At 38.0% G+C, this 23,338-nt stretch overlaps 2 protein-coding genes, 1 long non-coding RNA gene and 2 pseudogenes across 3 annotated transcripts; 4 read left to right on the top strand and 1 right to left on the bottom strand.

The window, feature by feature from the left end:
- The first annotated feature begins 159 nt into the window (after positions 1-159).
- On the top strand, positions 160-7,116 carry LOC137184300 (taste receptor type 1 member 1-like). The gene is made up of 6 exons (XM_067591819.1): positions 160-887; positions 1,134-1,440; positions 1,546-2,271; positions 2,868-3,074; positions 3,331-3,451; positions 3,675-7,116. Exons 1-6 carry the CDS (start codon positions 691-693, stop codon positions 4,601-4,603), a joined length of 2,487 nt encoding a protein of 828 aa, XP_067447920.1. The 5' UTR covers positions 160-690; the 3' UTR covers positions 4,604-7,116.
- A 628-nt stretch (positions 7,117-7,744) lies between these two features.
- On the bottom strand, positions 7,745-8,441 carry LOC137185339 (uncharacterized). Its single transcript, XR_010928833.1, has 2 exons — positions 7,939-8,441; positions 7,745-7,897 (listed from the first exon to the last, which is right to left on the bottom strand). It is a non-coding gene; the product is annotated as an uncharacterized lncRNA (long non-coding RNA).
- An 862-nt stretch (positions 8,442-9,303) lies between these two features.
- On the top strand, positions 9,304-10,986 carry LOC137185258 (uncharacterized; annotated as a pseudogene).
- Positions 10,987-12,147: 1,161 nt separating this feature from the next.
- Positions 12,148-16,083, top strand: LOC137185338 (taste receptor type 1 member 1-like). The gene is made up of 6 exons (XM_067593677.1): positions 12,148-12,365; positions 12,612-12,918; positions 13,024-13,749; positions 14,345-14,551; positions 14,808-14,928; positions 15,152-16,083. The coding sequence occupies exons 1-6, from the start codon at positions 12,169-12,171 to the stop codon at positions 16,078-16,080; spliced, it is 2,487 nt and encodes an 828-aa protein (XP_067449778.1). The 5' UTR covers positions 12,148-12,168; the 3' UTR covers positions 16,081-16,083.
- Positions 16,084-20,967: 4,884 nt separating this feature from the next.
- Positions 20,968-23,042, top strand: LOC137185257 (uncharacterized; annotated as a pseudogene).
- The last annotated feature ends 296 nt before the right edge of the window (positions 23,043-23,338 follow it).

Genomic DNA, 23,338 nt, shown 5'->3' with positions numbered 1-23,338 from the left:
TTGACTTAGCAATTTTAACACTCAAACCCTTTAAAATTCAGAGAAATACAAGAAAGAGACAATGCGAAGCACAACAGTGAAATGACTGCAAATTAAATTGAATTAATGTGCACCATCAAAACAGACAACTCAGAAGTACTAGCGATTACTATACTGTCATTACCTTTAACCTTCCATTTCAAGTATAACTTCCTCCTTAAATCTCTCTAAAACCATTTGTGGGCATTATTAGCCTTACTTGTTTAAAGCCAAGGCTGCTTTAGAGGAAGGTAAACTAGAAAGTCCAAACATCTAACACAGGGAAAGTGTCTCCAATGAATGTCCGTTATTTCTCATTTTAATTTCTGTCACACATTCTGAATTTAAAATATGAGTGCATTTGGAATTTTGGCTGAAAGAAGGAACGTGTCATTATGTTTAATTTCTAACATTACCAGATGAATCCATGATAGAGACATTCAACTTACTTGCACATATTGTTAACACCTTTGTATGTATATACATCATAGGCTGTCTGTGCAGCAGCAGATTAGATGCTTTTGCATACTGATTTGTGAATTCTTCTCCAACCATTTATGGGTAAATATTTATGACGCCTCATGCAAACCCAAGTACACGGAAATGATCACTGAGGCTTAAACATCACCAGTGTCTCATGACATCCTATTAAAAATCACATCAGAAAGGGAAATGGTAACTACAACAATGAAATATTTTCTAGCTTCTCTGTGTCTACTGGAATCTCTTCTTCATGCCTTGACTCAATGCACTGTCCCAGCCTCAGAGTTCCAGCTGGAAGGAGATTATTTGATAGGTGGACTTTTTGATGTTCATCATGTCAATGGCTTTATTTGTCGTTACAGACCAGAAGCCATTGACTGCTCCAGGTGAGTCTAATAATAAATCTTGCTAACTGCTACATTACCGAAGTTGTTGAAGGACATCCGGTCCACATTTTTGACCTCACTCCTTGTCCCATGAAATCCCCTTTTAAATATCTGTATCTGTGTATGGGTCTGAAAACTGATAATGTTAACTGAGCCTTCATAAACTACTAGTTAAAGCACTGTGGTAGAACTGATAAAACAATTAACCAAATTCTTACACTGTCGCTGTCCTTTCTCTGTCAACAGTAAACCCTTAATTCTGTCAAGTTACCGGAGGTTTCAGTTGATGAGATTCACTGTGGAGGAAATCAATAACTCTACCAGCCTCCTGCCAAATGTATCTCTCGGCTATAAGATATTTGACCACTGCTCAGATACACAGAATTTCCCAGATATTTTTAACCTCATTTCAGTCAATGGCTTGATCAAATCTCGGGGTGACACACACAAGAATGTGTCTACAGTGTCCAAAGTGATAGCAGTGGTTGGTCCTTTTACAAGCGCTCAATCCCTTTCTGTAGCCCCACTCTTCGTGGTGGATCTCATTCCTATGGTAAAAACAAAAAATATATATATATTTTGTTTTTGATATTGTTTGACATTTAAGAATTTATTGTCACTGAAAATTATGACATTTTCTCTGTTACTCTTTTAACAGGTCAGTTATGGAGTTGCTAGTTCTGTTTTTTCAAGAAAAAAAAACTTTCCCTCGTTCCTACGAACAGTGCATCCCAATATAGACACCATAGCAGTAATTGTTAAAATTGTGCAACACTTCAAGTGGCGCTGGGTTGCTTTCCTTAACAGTGATAATGATTATGGCAATGATGGCCTGGAATTGTTCATGAAGATGATAAAGGACACTGAGATCTGCCTGGCATACACCAAAGGCCTCAACAGTGATATAAATTACTCCCTAATTTTCAGACAGATAGAGGCACAGGAGGTACATGTCATAATTGTTTTTGCCCCTGAATGGACTGCTGAAGCTCTCATTGAGTCAGCAATACAACTGAATGTCACAAACAAGGTGTGGATAGCAGATGACGCATGGTCCTTAAACAAGAGGCTCCCAAAGGAGAAAGGAATCAAAAACATTGGAACTATACTCGGGGTGTCTCAGCCAGTAGTGACAATACCTGGTTTCAGGGATTTTGTCTTTTCCTCTAAAAGCCAGACTCAATGTGAAAATGCAGAACAACAGATGTTTTGTAATCAGATTTGTAACTGCAGTGACCTGAGTCCAGAAAAGGTCATTGTTGAAGACCCATCTTTCTCTCTTCCTGTTTATTCTGCTGTATATGCCATTGCTCATGCCTTACACAATGTCTTGCAATGTGGAGCTGGAAGATGCAATGACAATATTACAGTCTACCCATACATGGTAAGTAGATTATACAAATGAACCATCTGACTCTTGGCCATTTCTGTTTCTCACAAGTTTAGCTTATAGACATTTGAAAGTAACCAATCATGAGTAAAAACACTGATCTGTTTTGTTGTCATATAACACAGATGTAAACAAAGCCTGTATAGTATCCTTGGAATACAATCAAGACTGATTTTTACCTTCCAAACATTAGAAATCAGACAACAAATCCACATACTGTGATGATGGCTTCCAGTAGGATAATTTCAATAGAGCAGTGAATAAGTCTGAAAGAGATCATGTCATGTCAGGTGTTGTCAAGCCTTGAGAGATGTCTCAGTCACAGTAAATCTATGTGAGATTGAAACAACGCTCAATTAAATTTAATTTACTGGGAGCTACTAGAACAGAGAGCAAAAGTTTAGCCTGATTTCTGCCCTCAGTATTCAGTTTACAATCTAATAAACCACTTTCTTATACAGTAAAAAGAGAAATGGGATCACACTGCAGATCAAGAATATTTTTAAATCGTATTTAATCAATATCTCTGATGTTCAATCTTGTGCACCCAAAAAAGTAACGATCATCTGAAATTTGTCTTCCCACATCAGGTTCTAGCAGAGCTGAAGAAGTCAAACTTTACTCTTTTAAACAAGAGTATTCAGTTTGATGAGAACGGTGACCCCACATTCGGATTCTATTCTATAATTTACTGGAACAACAGTGGTGATGCAGAGCAGATCGGCTTTTATAAATTTCCCCCAACATTCGATTTCTTCATCAACAACACCAAAATCCAGTGGTTCACAAAGGGAGAAGTAAGTTGTTTTTTAAAGAGTTTATATGGTGATTTAAATATGCTTTTTCTTGATTTTTCCTGCTTCTGCAGAGATGTGCATGTGGATGACAAAGTTGATTTGATTAGTAATAGCTGTGACTGGGGCAAACCACAATTTGAGGAACATCAGTTTTTATTATGTAATTTTGCAGAGATATTGTAATATTCAGTGTCGCTTACCTTTTACAAAATTTAATTTGACATTTGATTTGCTGCTAAATAATTGTTTTGTACAGGTGCCATCTTCACTATGTTCCCCAGAATGTCCTGTAGGATATGCAAAAAGGCAAGATGGAATCCATAAATGCTGCTTCACTTGTCAAATCTGTCCGAAGGGAACTTATATCAACAACACAGGTAAATTATAACACATGGGAGGTTGTTACAATTACCTCTAGTGTATAAAACTATAAATAACTAAAGCAAGTTCGACATAAAAGCTTGTTTTAGAAGAACATACAGTATCACAGATTAAAATTCTAAACTTATTTCCTCAGCTGTCTGATCTCTCTTTACTCAAGGATTTTTCAGAAGTTTTTCTTTTATCTATTGACAATCTGTCTTTCTTATTGTAAAACAGAGGATCCCTACAAGTGCATCAACTGTAAGGAGACAGAGTGGTCCACAGAAGGAAGTACATCATGCAGTCTGCGGTTGGTGGAGTACATCCCATTCACAGACAGCGGGGCTATACTGACCATGATTGGGGCCTGCACCTTGGTGGGCCTCGCACTAGCCACGTCTGTTCTCTTTGCCATCAACTACAACACACCTGTTGTCAGATCTGCTGGGGGACCAATGTGCTTCTTGATTTTAGGTTCCCTCAGTCTGTGTAGTTTTAGTATATTCTTTTACTTTGGTAAGCCAACCATTCCCTTTTGTATCTTAAGGTTCCTACCATTTTCATTGTTCTACGCTGTCTGTCTTGCATGTTTTGTAGTGCGCTCTTTTCAAATTGTTTGCATTTTCAAAATAGCTGCCAACTTTCCCAATCTCTACAGCTGGTGGATGAAATATCATGGACAATGGCTGGTCATCATAGTGGCATTTGTTACTCAGGCACTCATACTTCTCATTAGCTATTTTTATGGACACCCCAAGCCAAACAATGAAACGAATTGGTATCCAGACAAAATCATACTTGGCTGTGACATCAATCTCAAAGTATTCTCTGGTCCTGTGATTTTACTTGTATTTCTGTCCTCCCTTTGCTTTATTTTCTCCTACATGGGAAAAGACCTCCCAAAAAATTACAATGAGGCCAAAGCGATAACCTTCTGCCTGCTCCTGCTGATCCTCACCTGGATCATCTTTGCCACTGAATCAATACTTTACCGTGGAAAGTACATCCAAACTCTTAATGCTCTGGCAGTACTGTCCAGTCTCTACTCCTTTCTGTTGTGGTATTTCCTCCCAAAATGTTACATCATCATTTTTCAACCCCACAGAAACACACAGCAGTACTTTCAAGGTCTCATTCAAAGTTATACCAAAACAATTAGCCAGTAGCAGCCTCATCCCTGGTAAATTTGCCAACTATTGTGTTTGAACATATTTTTTCCCAGACAAAGACAGTTTTATCACCACCAGTTACAGTGGTGCTTTGTGTGAAATGCTAACATTAGCATGCTAACATCCTCACAATAACAATGCTGACATGGTGATGCTAAGCAGGTATAATGTTTGCCATGGTTACCATCTTAGTTTAGCCTGTTAGCATGCTAACATTTGGTAATTAGCACTACACAAAGTAAAACTGAGGCTGATGGGACTTTCATTAATTTAGCAAGAAATTTAGTCCCACACAAAAAGATGAAAAGTTGTACAAGATCACCAAAGTGATTCAAATTCACCTTGATGTGAACATAAATATTTTAACTAAATTTCATGGTAATCCATCCAACCGTTGTTGAGACATTGTACTCAAAACCACAAATGTGAACCTCATGGTGGTGCTAGATGAAAAGACAGAGACTCTCTAAAGTCTTTAGAATACTTCCTCGGGGAACCATGAATATCTGTAGAAACTAATCCATTTTGCAAATGTTGATATTTCACTAGATAAGTGAAAACTTTGACCTGCTGGTTGCGATAGAAGAAAAATCACCAAAGCCTAATATTAGGACTCATCCTCTGGGGGCCATATATGTCTATACAAAAATCCCATGGCGTTCACTGCAATAGTTGTTGAGATATTTCAGTCTGTACCAAAGTGGTGGACCGACCAATCCGAGCAGCCACCAATTATTTAGTCCATTTTAACAAGGTAATTGTCAATAAATTTACAGTTTGGCATCCCTCCATGCAAGACCTTTCTGGCCTTGTTATACAAGTATTTCATCCACACTATATATGTGAAAAAACAATACTACTCATCACTTCATGAATACTACCAGGTCAGAACTGTAGACTACACATCAGAAAGAACTGTTGTGATAAGTTTTACCTTTGTACTTGAATAACTTAATCAAAGACAGTGTTGGTGACACAAGGATTAAAATTTACACTACTGATAAATTCAATCTACACTACAGTTTAAACATACACATCAAAATCTTGTTAGGTTAAACACCTGCCTCAGATCATTCAAAGATAATCCAAGTTAATTCTTTTAAACCCTGTACTAATTTAGATATCCAGTCTACATGTGCATGTGCAGCAATTATATAACAATAGATGTGATTCAATAAAAACATAATATGGAATTTGGGTGTTTTCCTCTTTTTCTTCTTTGTGTAACAATTTTTTGAGGTTGCCGTATATGACATGTAATTAGTCTCACAACCTTTGCACATAAAAACCAGGTGCATGCATGTGATGTGAGTGCACACCTCCCTACACGATTGCCACTGCTCAACACCCACTCGCTTGTCAAGTTGACTTTTTAGACTTTGGAGGCAGGAATAGAATAGATAGACCGTCCCTATGATTGGTCACTTTGAATACTGACCATGACTTTTGATAGGCTGTTTGATTTGATCACTGGCACAATCGAACACAGGCAGCAGTTGTCTGAGAGAACAATGGGAAACATAAATAATGATATTTAGTGGCTGATTCTCTGTTTTTTCACCATTTACACTTTACACAAAAATTGTTAGACATTGTAGCAAAATCCTTAACATTGTTTAAACCCACTTTCAGATTTGTGAAGCTGTTTCTTTTTTCTCCATCCAGACCACATTGGACCACGTCTCGATCAAAAACCACATAGACTTGTCAAATCTGGAATAGATTACCAAGGAGACTCTAGAGACTCATTAAAACACAGTTTAGGATTTGTGAAACCTTAATGCTATTTGTGATAAAACAAAATTTCACTGATCTTTTAGCTAGAAATTCACAGCACGATTCCACGTCTCTCCATTTCATTGGTTATGGCCATGTAGAGCTCCTCTTTTTCACTTAACAATAAAAGTAGAAAAGTTATTTTTACCTTTTGAAATACCATCACACAGTATCTTTATAGAGTACATTTTCTAATTTGTCTAATGTGGTCTGGTTTTAATTGAATGCCATAGTCGTATTATTGATCTTACCAAGTGAAGGCATCACTTTACTGTGATGCTGTCCCCAGGCACACCTTAAATATACTTGTGTAACTGTTCCTTTTTGTATTGAGATTAAAATTAGGGTGCAGGATATCAGGGCTTTTGTATGGCAGTGTATTGCTGCCACCATGACATAAAACATTTTTGCTCATTTTCTTGTTAAAATGTAAAAAGTTTTTTCATTTTAACAAGATCTTTTCACACTCCAACAAGTTATTTGTCATGGTATTACTAGATACCAAAATTATTCCATTTTGACAAGAACATTTTCTTGCTATAACAAAATGTTGCATCTTGTTATATCATGAAATCTTTTAAAAAGTAACCTCTCTCGTTATAACACAATAAGTTGGTTTAATGAAAAAAGATCTGGTCAGTGACTCTGATGGCTAGACTATCAAATAGGCCTAACTTGACCAATCAATAATATAAAATTATTGATGTAGACATGTGGAGAAAGTTTTTATGTATTATTGCAAAGGCCTTATTTTGTATTGTTTTATATGTCTGTAAATAAAACTGAATTAAACCACATAAGCTAGTCATTGTTAATTTTTCATCTCTTGATCTTTTTCTTGTTTTAACAACATAAAAGATTCTTCTTATCAACAGCAATTTATCATGTTATAACAACACAAATTCTTTTAATGTGATACAGACAAGGAATATAAGGGTTATGGGATATTTAAACCAAAATATACAATGATGGTCATGAGATGCTTCTAATTATTTGCAAGATGAGCATCAGGGCCACATTTATTTGCATTTTACCATAAACAGTCAAACTGCATCACAACATCCAAGAAAATAAAGTAGGGGAGAACAGGGGTAACATGAGCCACTTTTTACATTTGATGATTTTACTGCAAAATTAAAGTGTATTTGTTTCAAATAATAGTTACTATATATACACCTCAGGTTGTTGTGTACCCATGGAAATTAAAAGTTATCTAATTATTGTGGTTTTAGGATGATGAGACCACATAAAAAAGTTAGTCCTATGGCACAACTTACCCCAAGGTAGGGGTAAAATGAGTATGAGGATGGGGTAAATAGTGCTAATATTAAATACTGATATAAAAATTACACAAAATCAAACAAATTTGAGATTATTTTGAACTTTAGTAATGCCATCAATTTAACAAAAGAAAAAACTCATACTTTTAAGTAAAATCATATGTTTGTGTCTTGTTGTTCAACATGTTACCTAAACATTTTCAGTAAAGATTAAACTGTGATCTTTGTTTGTTAGCTACAGAAAGAATGTGTGTGTAAATGTGCTTTTGTGTATACAGACAGGTGACAAATTAAAGGAAAAACTGGTACAGGTTTGAATGCTTGACCCCTACACTGAGGGGATCCGGTGGCTCTGTTATGCTGTGGGGGGCATTTTGCTGGCATGGTTTGGGTCCACCTGTCCCCTTAGAGAGAAGGGTCACTGCAAATCAATACAAAGTTGTTGTGAGTCATCACCTTTATCCTATGATGAAATATTTCTATCCTGATGGGAGTGGTCTCTTCCAGGATGACAATGCCCTAATGCACAGGGCATGAGTGGTCACTGAATGGTTTGATGAGTATGAAAATGATGTGACTCATATGCTATGACCTTCACAGTCACCAGATCTCAATCCAGCTGAACACCTAGGGGAGATTTTGGACTGATGTGTTAGACAGCGCTCTCCACCACCATCATCAAAACAGCAAATGAGGGAATATCTTTTGGAAGAATGGTGCTCATCCCTCCAGTAGAGTTCAGAGACTTGTAGAATCAATGCCAAGGTGTATTGAAGCTGTTCTGGTGGCACATGGTGGACCAACACCTTACTAAGACACTTTATGTGTACAGCATGTTTGTGTGTGGCTTACACTTAACATTAGTCAACAATAAGGTATTTATTCATCAACACTGTAACACTTGTAACATGGATCAAACATAAACAGGGTCTCTAGACTCTAGAATATCAGAGAATAATTTTTGGGGGTATATTGAGCCATTGACTCAACTTGCTCTAACATCACTGGCACGTTTTACTCCACAACCTCCATTTTGACAAAACTGTTTCACACAGTGGCTCAGATCCACAGTTATGTTAAGTTTATGACCTTGTTTTGTAGCTTACACTGTCTTAAATTAACATGCAATAATGTCCAAAATGTATCTATTTTAATTAAGATACAAGACTGATAACTTAAGTAACATGATGAATTCACTTGGCATGACAAATATCATTTTATTTGCTCTGTTTTGCTTACCACTCTCTCCATGTGCTTGAGTCCAAGATGGATTGAGTAATGTGAACTATACTTTCTTAATTTGCGGTCACATGATTACTTTTGCTTATGGTTACCTAGATAAAGGGGGTGGCTCATTTTACCCACTGGCTCTATTTACCCTGTTCTCCCCTAGTGGTCACAATACTGGCCACACTATTGATTACCAAGTGATCTTTTGGAAGTAAAGTGTAAACACCAATGACTGCTTAGTACCAAAAAACTTACACACCTCATGTGGCTTCAATAAATCTTTTTACTTATACTTTTAATTAACCACAACAACAGTGTGTATCTCTCCTGCAGATGAGAGCCGATCCCTTCCTGCCAAGCAGAACGAGGAGTTCCGGCCTTTCACCAAGAGGTTGCCTTTATTCAAAACTCATGAGCATCCAGCTCATGGCCGGGCCATCCATCCCTGTCATCCGCAGGGTGATTGCAAATGATCTCCTTTCAATGACCTGTGTGGCTAAAGGTTAAGCCATGCAGAGCTCATTTGTAAGAGGATGTAGCATTTTAGCATAAACCAGAGACACCCGGTTGAATGAATGAATGAATTTGTGTGTATTTGCTTGTGACCCCATGCAATCTTACAACCTCATCTTACTTCAAACTTTCATTCAATATAAAACTTTTTATTAGACTTTTGAAACTTGTTATTGGTTAAAAGCTTTAAGCAATTTTGGCAATGAAAGAAATGATTTATCAAAAACATGCTGCTTATTGTTTGCATAATAACCATCAAGACGACAGTGTTCTACCAGTTTGCCTGACTTTCACATGTTTATGCATAATTCTGTGTCCTCTTCTCCCAAAGCTTTGTTTTCAGATGCCCCCTGGATGAAGTGTCCAGCCACCGGCCCACCAAGTGCACCACCACATCCTCTGTGCACACATGGCAATGAGGACAACCTTGAAATAAATTTTTGTTTTCTTAAGAAAATGATCTTATGTTGTTTTTGAGATAATTAAAAGAATCTTTTGGCCTCTCCTGGTGTATGAAGAGCCTGTCTCAACAGTAGAGGCTTTAGAAAGAAAGGTGAGAAAGGTGAGAAAGACTTGGGCTCTATGGCAACAGCAACAAACTCAAGCTTCCATTCAAATCCTTGGAAGAGGAATTCAAGGTATTGAGGAGAAGAGAAGTATTGGAATAGCAAGAGTCGAAGGACCAAAAGGTGGTCAAAGCAGGAATTAAGGTGGGAACGGGCAGGAAATGGCGAGCAGCAGAAGAGGTCCAGCAGCCTGAGGCACGATTCCACCACAGCAGACTGGTAGGTGTAGTCACGCATGGTAGAGCCGCACTGGGATCATTCCCTGCTCCTCACATGAACACCAGCAGTCAGGAAAACCGGCACCTGGTGCAGTAAGGAGTGAGGGCAGCCATGGAGGATGTAAGAAATGCAGAACAGTTGGTATGAAGAAGCAAGGAGCATGGACAAAATGGGGCGCTGCTCTTGAAAGGAAAGTGACCTGGGCGGACCTGTGGAAGTCTGAGCTCCACAGAGTAAAGTTCCTCATCCAGGCAGTGTATGACGTACTACCCAGCCCAGGTAACCTCCACACATGGGGAAAAACAGACCAACGTGTCCACTTTGCTCAGAATGTGGAACACTCAAGCACATACTGAGTGGCTGCCCAAAAGCCTTAGCAGATGGGAGATATCACTGGCACCACGATCAAGTTCTGAAGGTCATTGCTCAAACCATCAACGAAGGACTGGAAACAAACAGGCACACCTGCTCTTCCAAGCTCATCAACTTTGTCAGAGCTGGGGAACAAACAACACCTGCTACTAGAAAATCTGCAGGAATCCTGGCCTCAGCAAAGACTGGAAGATGTTTGTGGACCTTCGGGTGCAGATAAACTTCCCCCAGCACATTACCACCACCACCCTACATCCTGATGTGGTTCTATGGTTGGACTCCACCAAGCATGTTAGAGCTGACGGTATCATGGGAAGAAAACCTGGATGAAGGCTTTGAGAGAAAACTGGCCAAGTATGAGGTCCTTGTCACCCAGTGCAAAGAATCAGGATGGAAGGGGAAGTGTCCGTCAAAAAAAAATTGAGCAAATAACACCAATTCTGTCCTCACTTCACTGTATCCCCATTTCACTCAGGTCAGACTACATGCTGCTCCTTACTACCTACAAAGCTCTTCATGGGCTAGCACCCCACTTACACTCACAGTACAAATTCAGCTCCACTTTAGTGGAATAGTTTACCACACTAGAGAGGCAAACACCACTGAGACATGACTAATTTATTTTCATTCCAATCAATTTTCCATCAAATTTTATTTTAATCGTATTAATTTTGTTGTCCTGTGTTTTCATGTGTCGCAGTCTATTTATCTGTAATGTGTACTTCTTTCTTGTAAAGTGTACTGGGACCTCAGTGAATTTACACTTTAAATAAACTTACTTACTTACTACTTACTTATGATGAGCCATTCAAAAGGGCAAAAAAACCAAACAAACAAAAAAAACCAAAACAAAGTAGGAACAAACCAAAAAAGACTGATCTGGGCCCAACGTACCAATACACCTTTATTTCCTCCTCGAATATATTTCAGTGCAGTTAATGATTGACTTAACAATTTTAACACTCAACACACCCCTCAAATTTCAGAGAAATACAAGAAAAAGACGATGCAAAGCACAAGAGTGATATAACTGCAAAATGAAATGAATTAATGTGCACCATCAAAACAGGCCACATTCACAAGTACTAGCGATTACTATGCTGTCATTACCTTTAACCTTCCATTTCAAGCATAACTTCCTCCTTAAATCTCTCTAAAACCATTTGTGGGCATTATTAGCCTTACTTGTTTAAGCCAGGGCTGCTGTAGACACAGATAAAGTGTCTCCCATGAATGTCAAACATAAATATTTCTCATTTTAATTTCTGTCACACATTCTGAATTTAAAGCATGAGTGCATTTGACATTTCACCTTAAAGACGGGATGTATTGTTATGTTTAATTTCTAACATTACCATGATAGAGACATTCAACTTACCTTACTTGCACATATTGTTTACACCTGTGTATGTATATACATCACAGGCTGTCTGTAGAGCAGCAGTTTAGATGCTTTTGCATACTGATTTGTGAATTCTCCTCCAACCATTTATGGGTAAATATTTATGATGCCTCATGCAAACCCAAGTGCATGGAAATGATCACTGAGGCTTCACCATCACCAGTGTCTCACGACATCCTATTAAAAATCACATCAGAAAGGGAAATGGTAACTACAACAATGAAACATTTTCTAGCTTCTCTGTGTCTACTGGAATCTCTTCTTCATGTCTTGACTCAATGCACTGTCCCAGCCTCAGAGTTCCAGCTGGAAGGAGATTATTTGATAGGTGGACTTTTTGATGTTCATCATGTCAATGGCTTTATTTATCGTTACAGACCAGAAGCCATCGACTGCTCCAGGTGAGTCTAATAATAAATCTTGCTAACTGCTACATTACCGAAGTTGTTGAAGGACATCAGGTCCACATTTTGGACCTCACTCCTTGTCCCAAGAAATCCCCTTTTAAATATCTGTATCTGTGTATGGGTCTGAAAACTGATAGTTTTAACTGAGCCTTCATAAACTACTAGTTAAAGCACTGTGGTAGAACTGATAAAACAATTAACCAAATTCTTACACTGTCGCTGTCCTTTCTCTGTCAACAGTAAACCCTTAATTCTGTCAAGTTACCGGAGGTTTCAGTTGATGAGATTCACTGTGGAGGAAATCAATAACTCTACCAGCCTCCTGCCAAATGTATCTCTCGGCTATAAGATATTTGACCACTGCTCAGATACACAGAATTTCCCAGATATTTTTGACCTTATTTCAGTCACTGGCTTGATCAAATCTCGGGGTGACACACACAAGAATGTGTCTACAGTGTCCAAAGTGATAGCAGTGGTTGGTCCTTTTACAAGCGCTCAATCCCTTTCTGTAGCCCCACTCTTCATGGCGGATCTCATTCCTATGGTAAAAACAAAATATATATATATATATTGTTTTTGACATTGTTTGACATTTAAGAATTTATTGTCACTGAAAATTATGACATTTTCTCTGTTACTCTTTTAACAGGTCAGTTATGGAGTTGCTAGTTCTGTTTTTTCAAGAAAATTTTTTTTCCCCTCTTTCCTACGAACAGTGCATCCCAATAAAGACACCATAGCAGTAATTGTTAAAATTGTGCAACACTTCCAGTGGCGCTGGGTTGCTTTCCTTAACAGTGATAATGATTATGGCAATGATGGCCTGGAATTGTTCATGAAGATGATAAAGGATACTGAGATCTGCCTGGCATACACCAAAGGCCTCAACAGTGATACAAATTACTCCCTAATTTTCAGACAGATAAAGGCACAGGAGGTACATGTCATAATTGTTTTTGCCCCAGAATGGACTGCTGAAGCTCTCATTGAGTCAGCAATAAAACTGAATGTCACAAACAAGGTGTGGATAGCAGATGACACATGGTCCTTAAACAAGAGGCTCCCAAAGGAGAAAGGAATCAAAAACATTGGAACTATACTCGGGGTGTCTCAGCCAGTAGTGACAATACCAGGTTTCAGGGATTTTGTCTTTTCCTCTAAAAGCCAGACTCAATGTGAAAATGCAGAACAACAGATGTTTTGTAATCAGATTTGTAACTGCAGTGACCTGAGTCCAGAAAAGGTCATTGTTGAAGACCCATCTTTCTCTCTTCCTGTTTATTCTGCTGTATATGCCATCGCTCATGCCTTACACAATGTCTTGCAATGTGGAGCTGGAAGATGCAATGACAATATTACAGTCTACCCATACATGGTAAGTAGATTATACAAATGAACCATCTGACTCTTGGCCATTTCTGTTTCTCACAAGTTTAGCTTATAGACATTTGAAAGTAACCAATCATGAGTAAAAACACTGATCTGTTTTGTTGTCATATAACACAGATGTAAAAAAAAGCCTGTGCAGTATCCTTGGAAAACAATCAACTGATTTTTACCTTCCAAACATTAGAAATCAGACAACAAATCCACATACTGTGATGATGGCTTCCAATAGGATAATTTCAATAGAGCAGTGAATAAGTCTGAAAGAGATCATGTCATGTCAGGTGTTGTCAAGCCTTGAGAGATGTCTCAGTCACAGTAAATCTATGTGAGATTGAAACAACGCTCAATTAAATTTAATTTACTGGGAGCTACTAGAACAGAGAGCAAAAGTTTAGTCTGATTTCTGCCTTCAGTATTCAGTTTACAATCTAATAAACCACTTTCTTATACAGTAAAAAGAGAAATGGGATCACACTGCAGATCAAGAATATTTTTAAATCGTATTTAATCAATATCTCTGATGTTCAATCTTGTGCACCCAAAAAAGTAACGATCATCTGAAATTTGTCTTCCCACATCAGGTTCTAGCAGAGCTAAAGAAGTCAAACTTTACTCTTTTAAACAAGAGTATTCAGTTTGATGAGAACGGTGACCCCACATTCGGATTCTATTCTATAATTTACTGGAACAACAGTGGTGATGCAGAGCAGATCGGCTTTTATAAATTTCCCCCATCATTCGATTTCTTCATCAACAACACCAAAATCCAGTGGTTCACAAAGGGAGAAGTAAGTTGTTTTTTAAAGAGTTTATATGGTGATTTAAATATGCTTTGTCTTGATTTTTCCTGCTTCTGCAGAGATGTGCATGTGGATGACAAAGTTGACTTGATTAGTAATAGCTGTGACTGGGGCAAACCATAACTTGAGGAACATCAGTTTTTATTATGTAATTTTGCAGAGATATTGTAATATTCAGTGTCGGTTACCTTTTACAAAATCTGATTTGACATTTGATTTGCTGCTAAATAATTGTTTTGTACAGGTGCCATCTTCACTATGTTCCCCAGAATGTCCTGTAGGATATGCAAAAAGGCAAGATGGAATCCACAAATGCTGCTTCACTTGTCAAATCTGTCCGAAGGGAACTTATATCAACAACACAGGTAAATTATAACACATGGGAGGTTGTTACAATTACCTCTAGTGTATAAAACTATAAATAACTAAAGCAAGTTTGACATAAAAGCTTGTTTTAGAAGAACATACAGTATCACAGGTTAAAATTCTAAACTTATTTCCTCAGCTGTCTGATCTCTCTTTACTCAAGGATTTTTCAGAAGTTTGTCTTTTATCTATTGACAATCTGTCTTTCTTATTGTAAAACAGAGGATCCCTACAAGTGCATCCACTGTAAGGAGACAGAGTGGTCCAAAGTAGGAAGTACATCATGCAGTCTGCGGTTGGTGGAGTACATCCCGTTCACAGACAGTGGGGCTATACTGACCATGATTGGGGCCTGCACCTTGGTGGGCCTCGCACTAGCCACGTCTGTTCTCTTTGCCATCAACTACAACACACCTGTTGTCAGATCTGCTGGGGGACCAATGTGCTTCTTAATTTTAGGTTCCCTCAGTCTGTGTAGTTTTAGTATATTCTTCTACTTTGGTAAGCCAACCATTCCCTTTTGTATCTTAAGGTTCCTACCATTTTCATTGTTCTATGCTGTCTGTCTTGCATGTTTTGTAGTGCGCTCTTTTCAAATTGTTTGCATTTTCAAAATAGCTGCCAACTTTCCCAATCTCTACAGCTGGTGGATGAAATATCATGGACAATGGCTGGTCATCACAATGGCATTTGTTACTCAGGCACTCATACTTCTCATTAGCTATTTTTATGGACACCCCAAGCCAAACAATGAAACGAATTGGTATCCAGACAAAATCATACTTGGCTGTGACATCAATCTCAAAGTATTCTCTGGTCCTGTGATTTTACTTGTATTTCTGTCCTCCCTTTGCTTTATTTTCTCCTACATGGGAAAAGACCTCCCAAAAAATTACAATGAGGCCAAAGCGATAACCTTCTGCCTGCTCCTGCTGATCCTCACCTGGATCATCTTTGCCACTGAATCAATACTTTACCGTGGAAAGTACATCCAAACTCTTAACGCTCTGGCAGTATTGTCCAGTCTCTACTCCTTTCTGTTGTGGTATTTCCTCCCAAAATGTTACATCATCATTTTTCAACCCCACAGAAACACACAGCAGTACTTTCAAGGTCTCATTCAAAGTTATACCAAAACAATTAGCCAGTAGCAGCCTCCAGTGTGTATCTATTGACAGAGGAGCTGGTGTGTTTCAGGGCTTCTGAATACTTTCAATACAATGATAATAATTAAGCTTTTAGAGTATAGTATAGTTTAAATCTTTGTCTTATTGTAAGATAATCATAGTGTTATAGATATTTTTGATTGGTTAATTGGTTGTTTTACTGAGGGATGTACTGATAAGCAAAATCTTGATATTAGCTAAAATAATATACAGCAATTTCAACAAGAGGCACTCATACTGCTGTTTCAGGGATGGTTAGCATCTCCTAGTCCTAATCAGAAACAAACTAAACAAGACAAATGGCATTTCTTCTATGTCAATTTGGGGCATCTCAGTCAACAGCTTGATCCAACCTTGTGGTGACCTTAACAAGAATCTGTCCACTGTGTCAAAAGTGATAGAAGTGGTCGGTACTTTTAAGACCACTGAAACTCTGAATGTAGCCCAACTCTCCATGGTGGATCTCATTCCTGGTAAATTTGCCAACTATTGTGTTTTAACATATTTTTTCCCAGACAGATAAAGACAGTTTTATCACCACCAATTTCAGAGGTGCTTTGTGCTGAATGCTAACATCAGCATGCTAACATCCTCACAATAACAATGCTGACATGGTGTGATAAGCAGGTATAATGTTTGCCATGGTTACCATCTTAGTTTAGCCTGTTAGCATGCTAACATTTGGTAATTAGCACTACACAAAGTAAAACTGAGGCTGATGGGACTTTCATTAATTTAGCAAGAAATTTAGTCCCACACAAAAAGATGAAAAGTTGTACAAGATCACCAAAGTGATTCAAATTCACCTTGATGCGAACATAAATATTTTAACTAAATTTCATGGTAATCCATCCAACCGTTGTTGAGACATTGTACTCAAAACCACAAATGTGAGCCTCATGGTGGTGCTAGATGAAAAGACAGAGACTCTCTAAAGTCTTTAGAATACTTCCTCGGGGACCATGAATATCTGTAGCAACCAATCCATTTTGCAAATCTTGATATTTCACTAGATAAGTGAAAACTTTGACCTGCTGGTTGTGATAGAAGAAAAATCACCAAAGCCTAATATTAGGACTCATCCTCTGGGGGCCATATATGTCTATACAAAAATCCCATGGCGTTCACTGCAATAGTTGTTGAGATATTTCAGTCTGTACCAAAGTGGTGGACCGACCAATCTGAGCAGCCACCAATTATTTAGTCCATTTTAACAAGGTAATTGTCAATAAATTTACAGTTTGGCATCCCTCCATGCAAGACCTTTCTGGCCTTGTTATACAAGTATTTCATCCACACTATATATGTGAAAAAAACAATACTACTCATCACTTCATGAATACTACCAGGTCAGAACTGTAGACTACACATCAGAAAGAACTGTTGTGATAAGTTTTACCTTTGTACTTGAATAACTTAATCAAAGACAGTGTTGGTGACACAAGGATTAAAATTTACACTACTGATAAATTCAATCTACACTACAGTTTAAACATACACATCAAAATCTTGTTAGGTTAAATACCCACCTCAGATCATTCAAAGATAATCCAAGTTAATTCTTTTAAACCCTGTACTAATTTAGATATCCAGTCTACATGTGCATGTGCAGCAATTATATAACAATAGATGTGATTCAATAAAAACATAATATGGAATTTGGGTGTTTTCCTCTTTTTCTTCTTTGTGTAACAATTTTTTGAGGTTGCCGTATATGACATGTAATTAGTCTCAACCTTTGCACATAAAAACCAGGTGCATGCATGTGATGTGAGTGCACACCTCCCTACACGATTGCCACTGCTCAACACCCACTCGCTTGTCAAGTTGACTTTTTAGACTTTGGAGGCAGGAATAGAATACATAGACCGTCCCTATGATTGGTCACTTTGAATACTGACCATGACTTTTGATAGGCTGTTTGATTTGATCACTGGCACAATCGAACACAGGCAGCAGTTGTCTGAGAGAACAATGGGAAACATAAATAATGATATTTAGTGGCTGATTCTGTTTTTTCACCATTTACACTTTACACAAAAATTGTTAGACATTGTAGCAAAATCCTTAATGTTGTTTAAACCCACTTTCAGATTTGTGAAACTTTTTTTTTTTTAGCTTATGAAAACAGAAGAAAGGGCGATTTCACTGTTTCTTTTTTCTCCATCCAGACCACATTGGACCACGTCTCGATCAAAAACCACATAGACTTGTCAAATCTGGAATAGATTACCAAGGAGACTCTAGAGACTCATTAAAACACAGTTTAGGATTTGTGAAACCTTAATTCTATTTGTGATAAAACAAAATTTCACTGATCTTCTGGCTAGAAATTCACAGCACGATTCCACGTCTCTCCATTTCATTGGTTATGGCCATGTAGAGCTCCTCTTTTTCACTTAACAATAAAAGTAGAAAAGTTATTTTTACCTTTTGAAATACCATCACACAGTATCTTTATAGAGTACATTTTCTAATTTGTCTAATGTGGTCTGGTTTTAATTGAATGCCATAGTCGTATTATTGATCTTACCAAGTGAGGGCATCACTTTACTGTGATGCTGTCCCCAGGCACACCTTAAATATACTTGTGTATCTGTTCCTTTTTGTATTGAGATTAAAATTAGGGTGCAGGATATCAGGGCTTTTGTATGGCAGTGTATTGCTGCCACCATGACGTAAAACATTTTTGCTCATTTTCTTGTTAAAATGTAAAAAGTTTTTTCATTTTAACAAGATCTTTTCACACTCCAACAAGTTATTTGTCATGGTATTACTAGATACCAAAATTATTCCATTTTGACAAGAACATTTTCTTGCTATAACAAAATGTTGCATCTTGTTATATCATGAAATCTTTTAAAAAGTAACCTCTCTCGTTATAACACAATAAGTTGGTTTAATGAAAAAAGATCTGGTCAGTGACTCTGATGGCTAGACTATCAAATAGGCCTAACTTGACCAATCAATAATATAAAATTATTGATGTAGACATGTGGAGAAAGTTTTTATGTGTTATTGCAAAGGCTTTATTTTGTATTCTTTTGTATGTCTGTAAATAAAACTGAATTAAACCACATAAGCTAGTCATTGTTAATTTTTCATCTCTTGATCTTTTTCTTGTTTTAACAACATAAAAGATTCTTCTTATCAACAGCAATTTATCATGTTATAACAACACAAATTCTTTTAATGTGATACAGACAAGGAATATAAGGGTTATGGGATATTTAAACCAAAATATACAATGATGGTCATGAGATGCTTCTAATTATTTGCAAGATGAGCATCAGGGCCACATTTATTTGCATTTTACCATAAACAGTCAAACTGCATCACAACATCCAAGAAAATAAAGTAGGGGAGAACAGGGGTAACATGAGCCACTTTTTACATTTGATGATTTTACTGCAAAATTAAAGTGTATTTGTTTCAAATAGTTACTATATATACACCTCAGGTTGTTGTGTACCCATGGAAATTAAAAGAAGTTATCTAATTATTGTGGTTTTAGGATGATGAGACCACATAAAAAAGTTAGTCCTATGGCACAACTTACCCCAAGGTAGGGGTAAAATGAGTATGAGGATGGGGTAAATAGTGCTAATATTAAATACTGATATAAAAATTACACAAAATCAAACAAATTTGAGATAATTTTGAACTTTATTAATGCCATCAATTTAACAAAAGAAAAAAAACTCATACTTTTAAGTAAAATCATATGTTTGTGTCTTGTTGTTCAACATGTTACCTAAACATTTTCAGTAAAGATTAAACTGTGATCTTTGTTTGTTAGCTACAGAAAGAATGTGTGTGTAAATGTGCTTTTGTGTATACAGACAGGTGACAAATTAAAGGAAAAACTGGTACAGGTTTGAATGCTTGACCCCTACACTGAGGGGATCCGGTGGCTCTGTTATGCTGTGGGGGGCATTTTGCTGGCATGGTTTGGGTCCACCTGTCCCCTTAGAGAGAAGGGTCACTGCAAATCAATACAAAGTTGTTGTGAGTCATCACCTTTATCCTATGATGAAATATTTCTATCCTGATGGGAGTGGTCTCTTCCAGGATGACAATGCCCCAATGCACAGGGCATGAGTGGTCACTGAATGGTTTGATGAGTATGAAAATGATGTGACTCATATGCTATGACCTTCACAGTCACCAGATCTCAATCCAGCTGAACACCTAGGGGAGATTTTGGACTGATGTGTTAGACAGCGCTCTCCACCACCATCATCAAAACAGCAAATGAGGGAATATCTTTTGGAAGAATGGTGCTCATCCCTCCAGTAGAGTTCAGAGACTTGTAGAATCAATGCCAAGGTGTATTGAAGCTGTTCTGGTGGCACATGGTGGACCAACACCTTACTAAGACACTTTATGTGTACAGCATGTTTGTGTGTGGCTTACACTTAACATTAGTCAACAATAAGGTATTTATTCATCAACACTGTAACACTTGTAACATGGATCAAACATAAACAGGGTCTCTAGACTCTAGAATATCAGAATAATTTTTGGGGGTATATTGAGCCATTGACTCAACTTGCTCTAATATCACTGGCACGTTTTACTCTACAACCTCCATTTTGACAAAACTGTTTCACACAGTGGCTCAGATCCACAGTTATGCTAAGTTTATGACCTTGTTTTGTAGCTTACACTGACTTAAATTAACATGCAATAATGTCCAAAATGTATCTATTTTAATTAAGATACAAGACTGATAACTTAAGTAACATGATGAATTCACTTGGCATGACAAATATCATTTTATTTGCTCTGTTTTGCTTACCACTCTCTCCATGTGCTTGAGTCCAAGATGGATTGAGTAATGTGAACTATACTTTCTTAATTTGCGGTCACATGATTACTTTTGCTTATGGTTACCTAGATAAAGGGGGTGGCTCATTTTACCCACTGGCTCTATTTACCCTGTTCTCCCCTAGTGGTCACAATACTGGCCACACTATTGATTACCAAGTGATCTTTTGGAAGTAAAGTGTAAACACCAATGACTGCTTAGTACCAAAAAACTTACACACCTCATGTGGCTTCAATAAATCTTTTTACTTATACTTTTAATTAACCACAACAACAGTGTGTATCTCTCCTGCAGATGAGAGCCGATCCCTTCCTGCCAAGCAGAACGAGGAGTTCCGGCCTTTCACCAAGAGGTTGCCTTTATTCAAAACTCTGGTGAGCATCCAGCTCATGGCCCGGCCATCCATCCCTGTCATCCGCAGGGTGATTGCAAATGATCTCCTTTCAATGACCTGTGTGGCTAAAGGTTAAGCCATGCAGAGCTCATTTGTAAGAGGATGTAGCATTTTAGCATAAACCAGAGACACCCGGTTGAATGAATGAATGAATTTGTGTGTATTTGTTTGTGACCCCATGCAATCTTACAACCTCATCTTACTTCAAACTTTCATTCAATATAAAACTTTTCATTAGACTTTTGAAACTTGTTATTGGTTAAAAGCTTTAAGCAGTTTTGGCAATGAAAGAAATGATTTATCAAAAACATGCTGCTTATTGTTTGCATAATGACCATCAAGACGAGAGTGTTCTACCAGTTTGCCTGACTTTCACATGTTTATGCATAATTCTGTGTCCTCTTCTCCCAAAGCTTTGTTTTCAGATGCCCCCTGGATGAAGTGTCCAGCCACCGGCCCACCAAGTGCACCACCACATCCTCTTTGCACTGGAAACGGCAATGAGGACAACCTTGAAATAAATTTTTGTTTTCTTAAGAAAATGATCTTATGTTGTTTTTGAGATAATTAAAAGAATCTTTTGGCCTCTCCTGGTGTATGAAGAGCCTGTCTCAACAGTAGAGGCTTTAGAAAGAAAGGTGAGAAAGGTGAGAAAGACTTGGGCTCTATGGCAACAGCAACAAACTCAAGCTTCCATTCAAATCCTTGGAAGAGGAATTCAAGGTATTGAGGAGAAGAGAAGTATTGGAATAGCAAGAGTCGAAGGACCAAAAGGCGGTCAAAGCAGGAATTAAGGTGGGAACGGGCAGGAAATGGCGAGCAGCAGAAGAGGTCCAGCAGCCTGAGGCACGATTCCGCCACAGCAGACTGGTAGGTGTAGTCACGCATGGTAGAGCCGCACTGGGATCATTCCCTGCTCCTCACATGAACACCAGCAGTCAGGAAAACCGGCACCTGGTGCAGTAAGGAGTGAGGGCAGCCATGGAGGATGTAAGAAATGCAGAACAGTTGGTATGAAGAAGCAAGGAGCATGGACAAAATGGGGCGCTGCTCTTGAAAGGAAAGTGACCTGGGCGGACCTGTGGAAGTCTGAGCTCCACAGAGTAAAGTTCCTCATCCAGGCAGTGTATGACGTACTACCCAGCCCAGGTAACCTCCACACATGGGGAAAAACAGACCAACGTGTCCACTTTGCTCAGAATGTGGAACACTCAAGCACATACTGAGTGGCTGCCCAAAAGCCTTAGCAGATGGGAGATATCACTGGCACCACGATCAAGTTCTGAAGGTCATTGCTCAAACCATCAACGAAGGACTGGAAACAAACAGGCACACCTGCTCTTCCAAGCTCATCAACTTTGTCAGAGCTGGGGAACAAACAACACCTGCTACTAGAAAATCTGTAGGAATCCTGGCCTCAGCAAAGACTGGAAGATGTTTGTGGACCTTCGGGTGCGGATAAACTTCCCCCAGCACATTACCACCACCACCCTACATCCTGATGTGGTTCTATGGTCAGACTCCACCAAGCATGTCATCCTGTCAAAAGTGTCCGTCAAAAAAAAAATTGAGCAAATAACACCAATTCTGTCCTCACTTCACTGTTTCCCCATTTCACTCAGATCAGACTACATGCTGCTCCTTATTACCTACAAAGCTCTTCATGGGCTAGCACCCCACTTACACTCACAGTACACATTCAGCTCCACTTTAGTGGAATAGTTTACCACACTAGAGAGGCAAACACCACTGAGACATGACTAATTTATTTTCATTCCAATCAATTTTCCATCAAATTTTATTTTAATCGTATTAATTTTGTTGTCCCGTGTTTTCATGTGTCGCAGTCTATTTATCTGTAATGTGTACTTCTTTCTTGTAAAGTGTACTGGGACCTCTGTGAATTTATACTTTAAATAAACTTACTTACTTACTACTTACTTATGATGAGCCATTCAAAAGGGCAAAAAAACCAAACAAACAAAAAAAACCAAAACAAAGTAGGAACAAACCAAAAA

This window comes from Thunnus thynnus, chromosome 6 (genome assembly GCF_963924715.1).
Source record: "Thunnus thynnus chromosome 6, fThuThy2.1, whole genome shotgun sequence".
NCBI classification, from domain to species: domain Eukaryota; kingdom Metazoa; phylum Chordata; class Actinopteri; order Scombriformes; family Scombridae; genus Thunnus; species Thunnus thynnus.
The sequence above is the reverse complement of the archived record's forward strand: the minus strand, read 5'-3'. Positions and strand labels throughout refer to the sequence as shown.

Coding starts and splice junctions, on each gene's coding strand:
- LOC137184300 (XM_067591819.1), top strand. CDS start 691: ATGGTAACTACAACAATGAAATATTTTCTAGCTTCTCTGTGTCTACTG. Junction 888..1,133: donor GAAGCCATTGACTGCTCCAG/GTGAGTCTAATA, acceptor CTCTGTCAACAG/TAAACCCTTAATTCTGTCAA. Junction 2,272..2,867: donor TTACAGTCTACCCATACATG/GTAAGTAGATTA, acceptor TTCCCACATCAG/GTTCTAGCAGAGCTGAAGAA.
- LOC137185338 (XM_067593677.1), top strand. CDS start 12,169: ATGGTAACTACAACAATGAAACATTTTCTAGCTTCTCTGTGTCTACTG. Junction 12,366..12,611: donor GAAGCCATCGACTGCTCCAG/GTGAGTCTAATA, acceptor CTCTGTCAACAG/TAAACCCTTAATTCTGTCAA. Junction 14,929..15,151: donor AACTTATATCAACAACACAG/GTAAATTATAAC, acceptor ATTGTAAAACAG/AGGATCCCTACAAGTGCATC.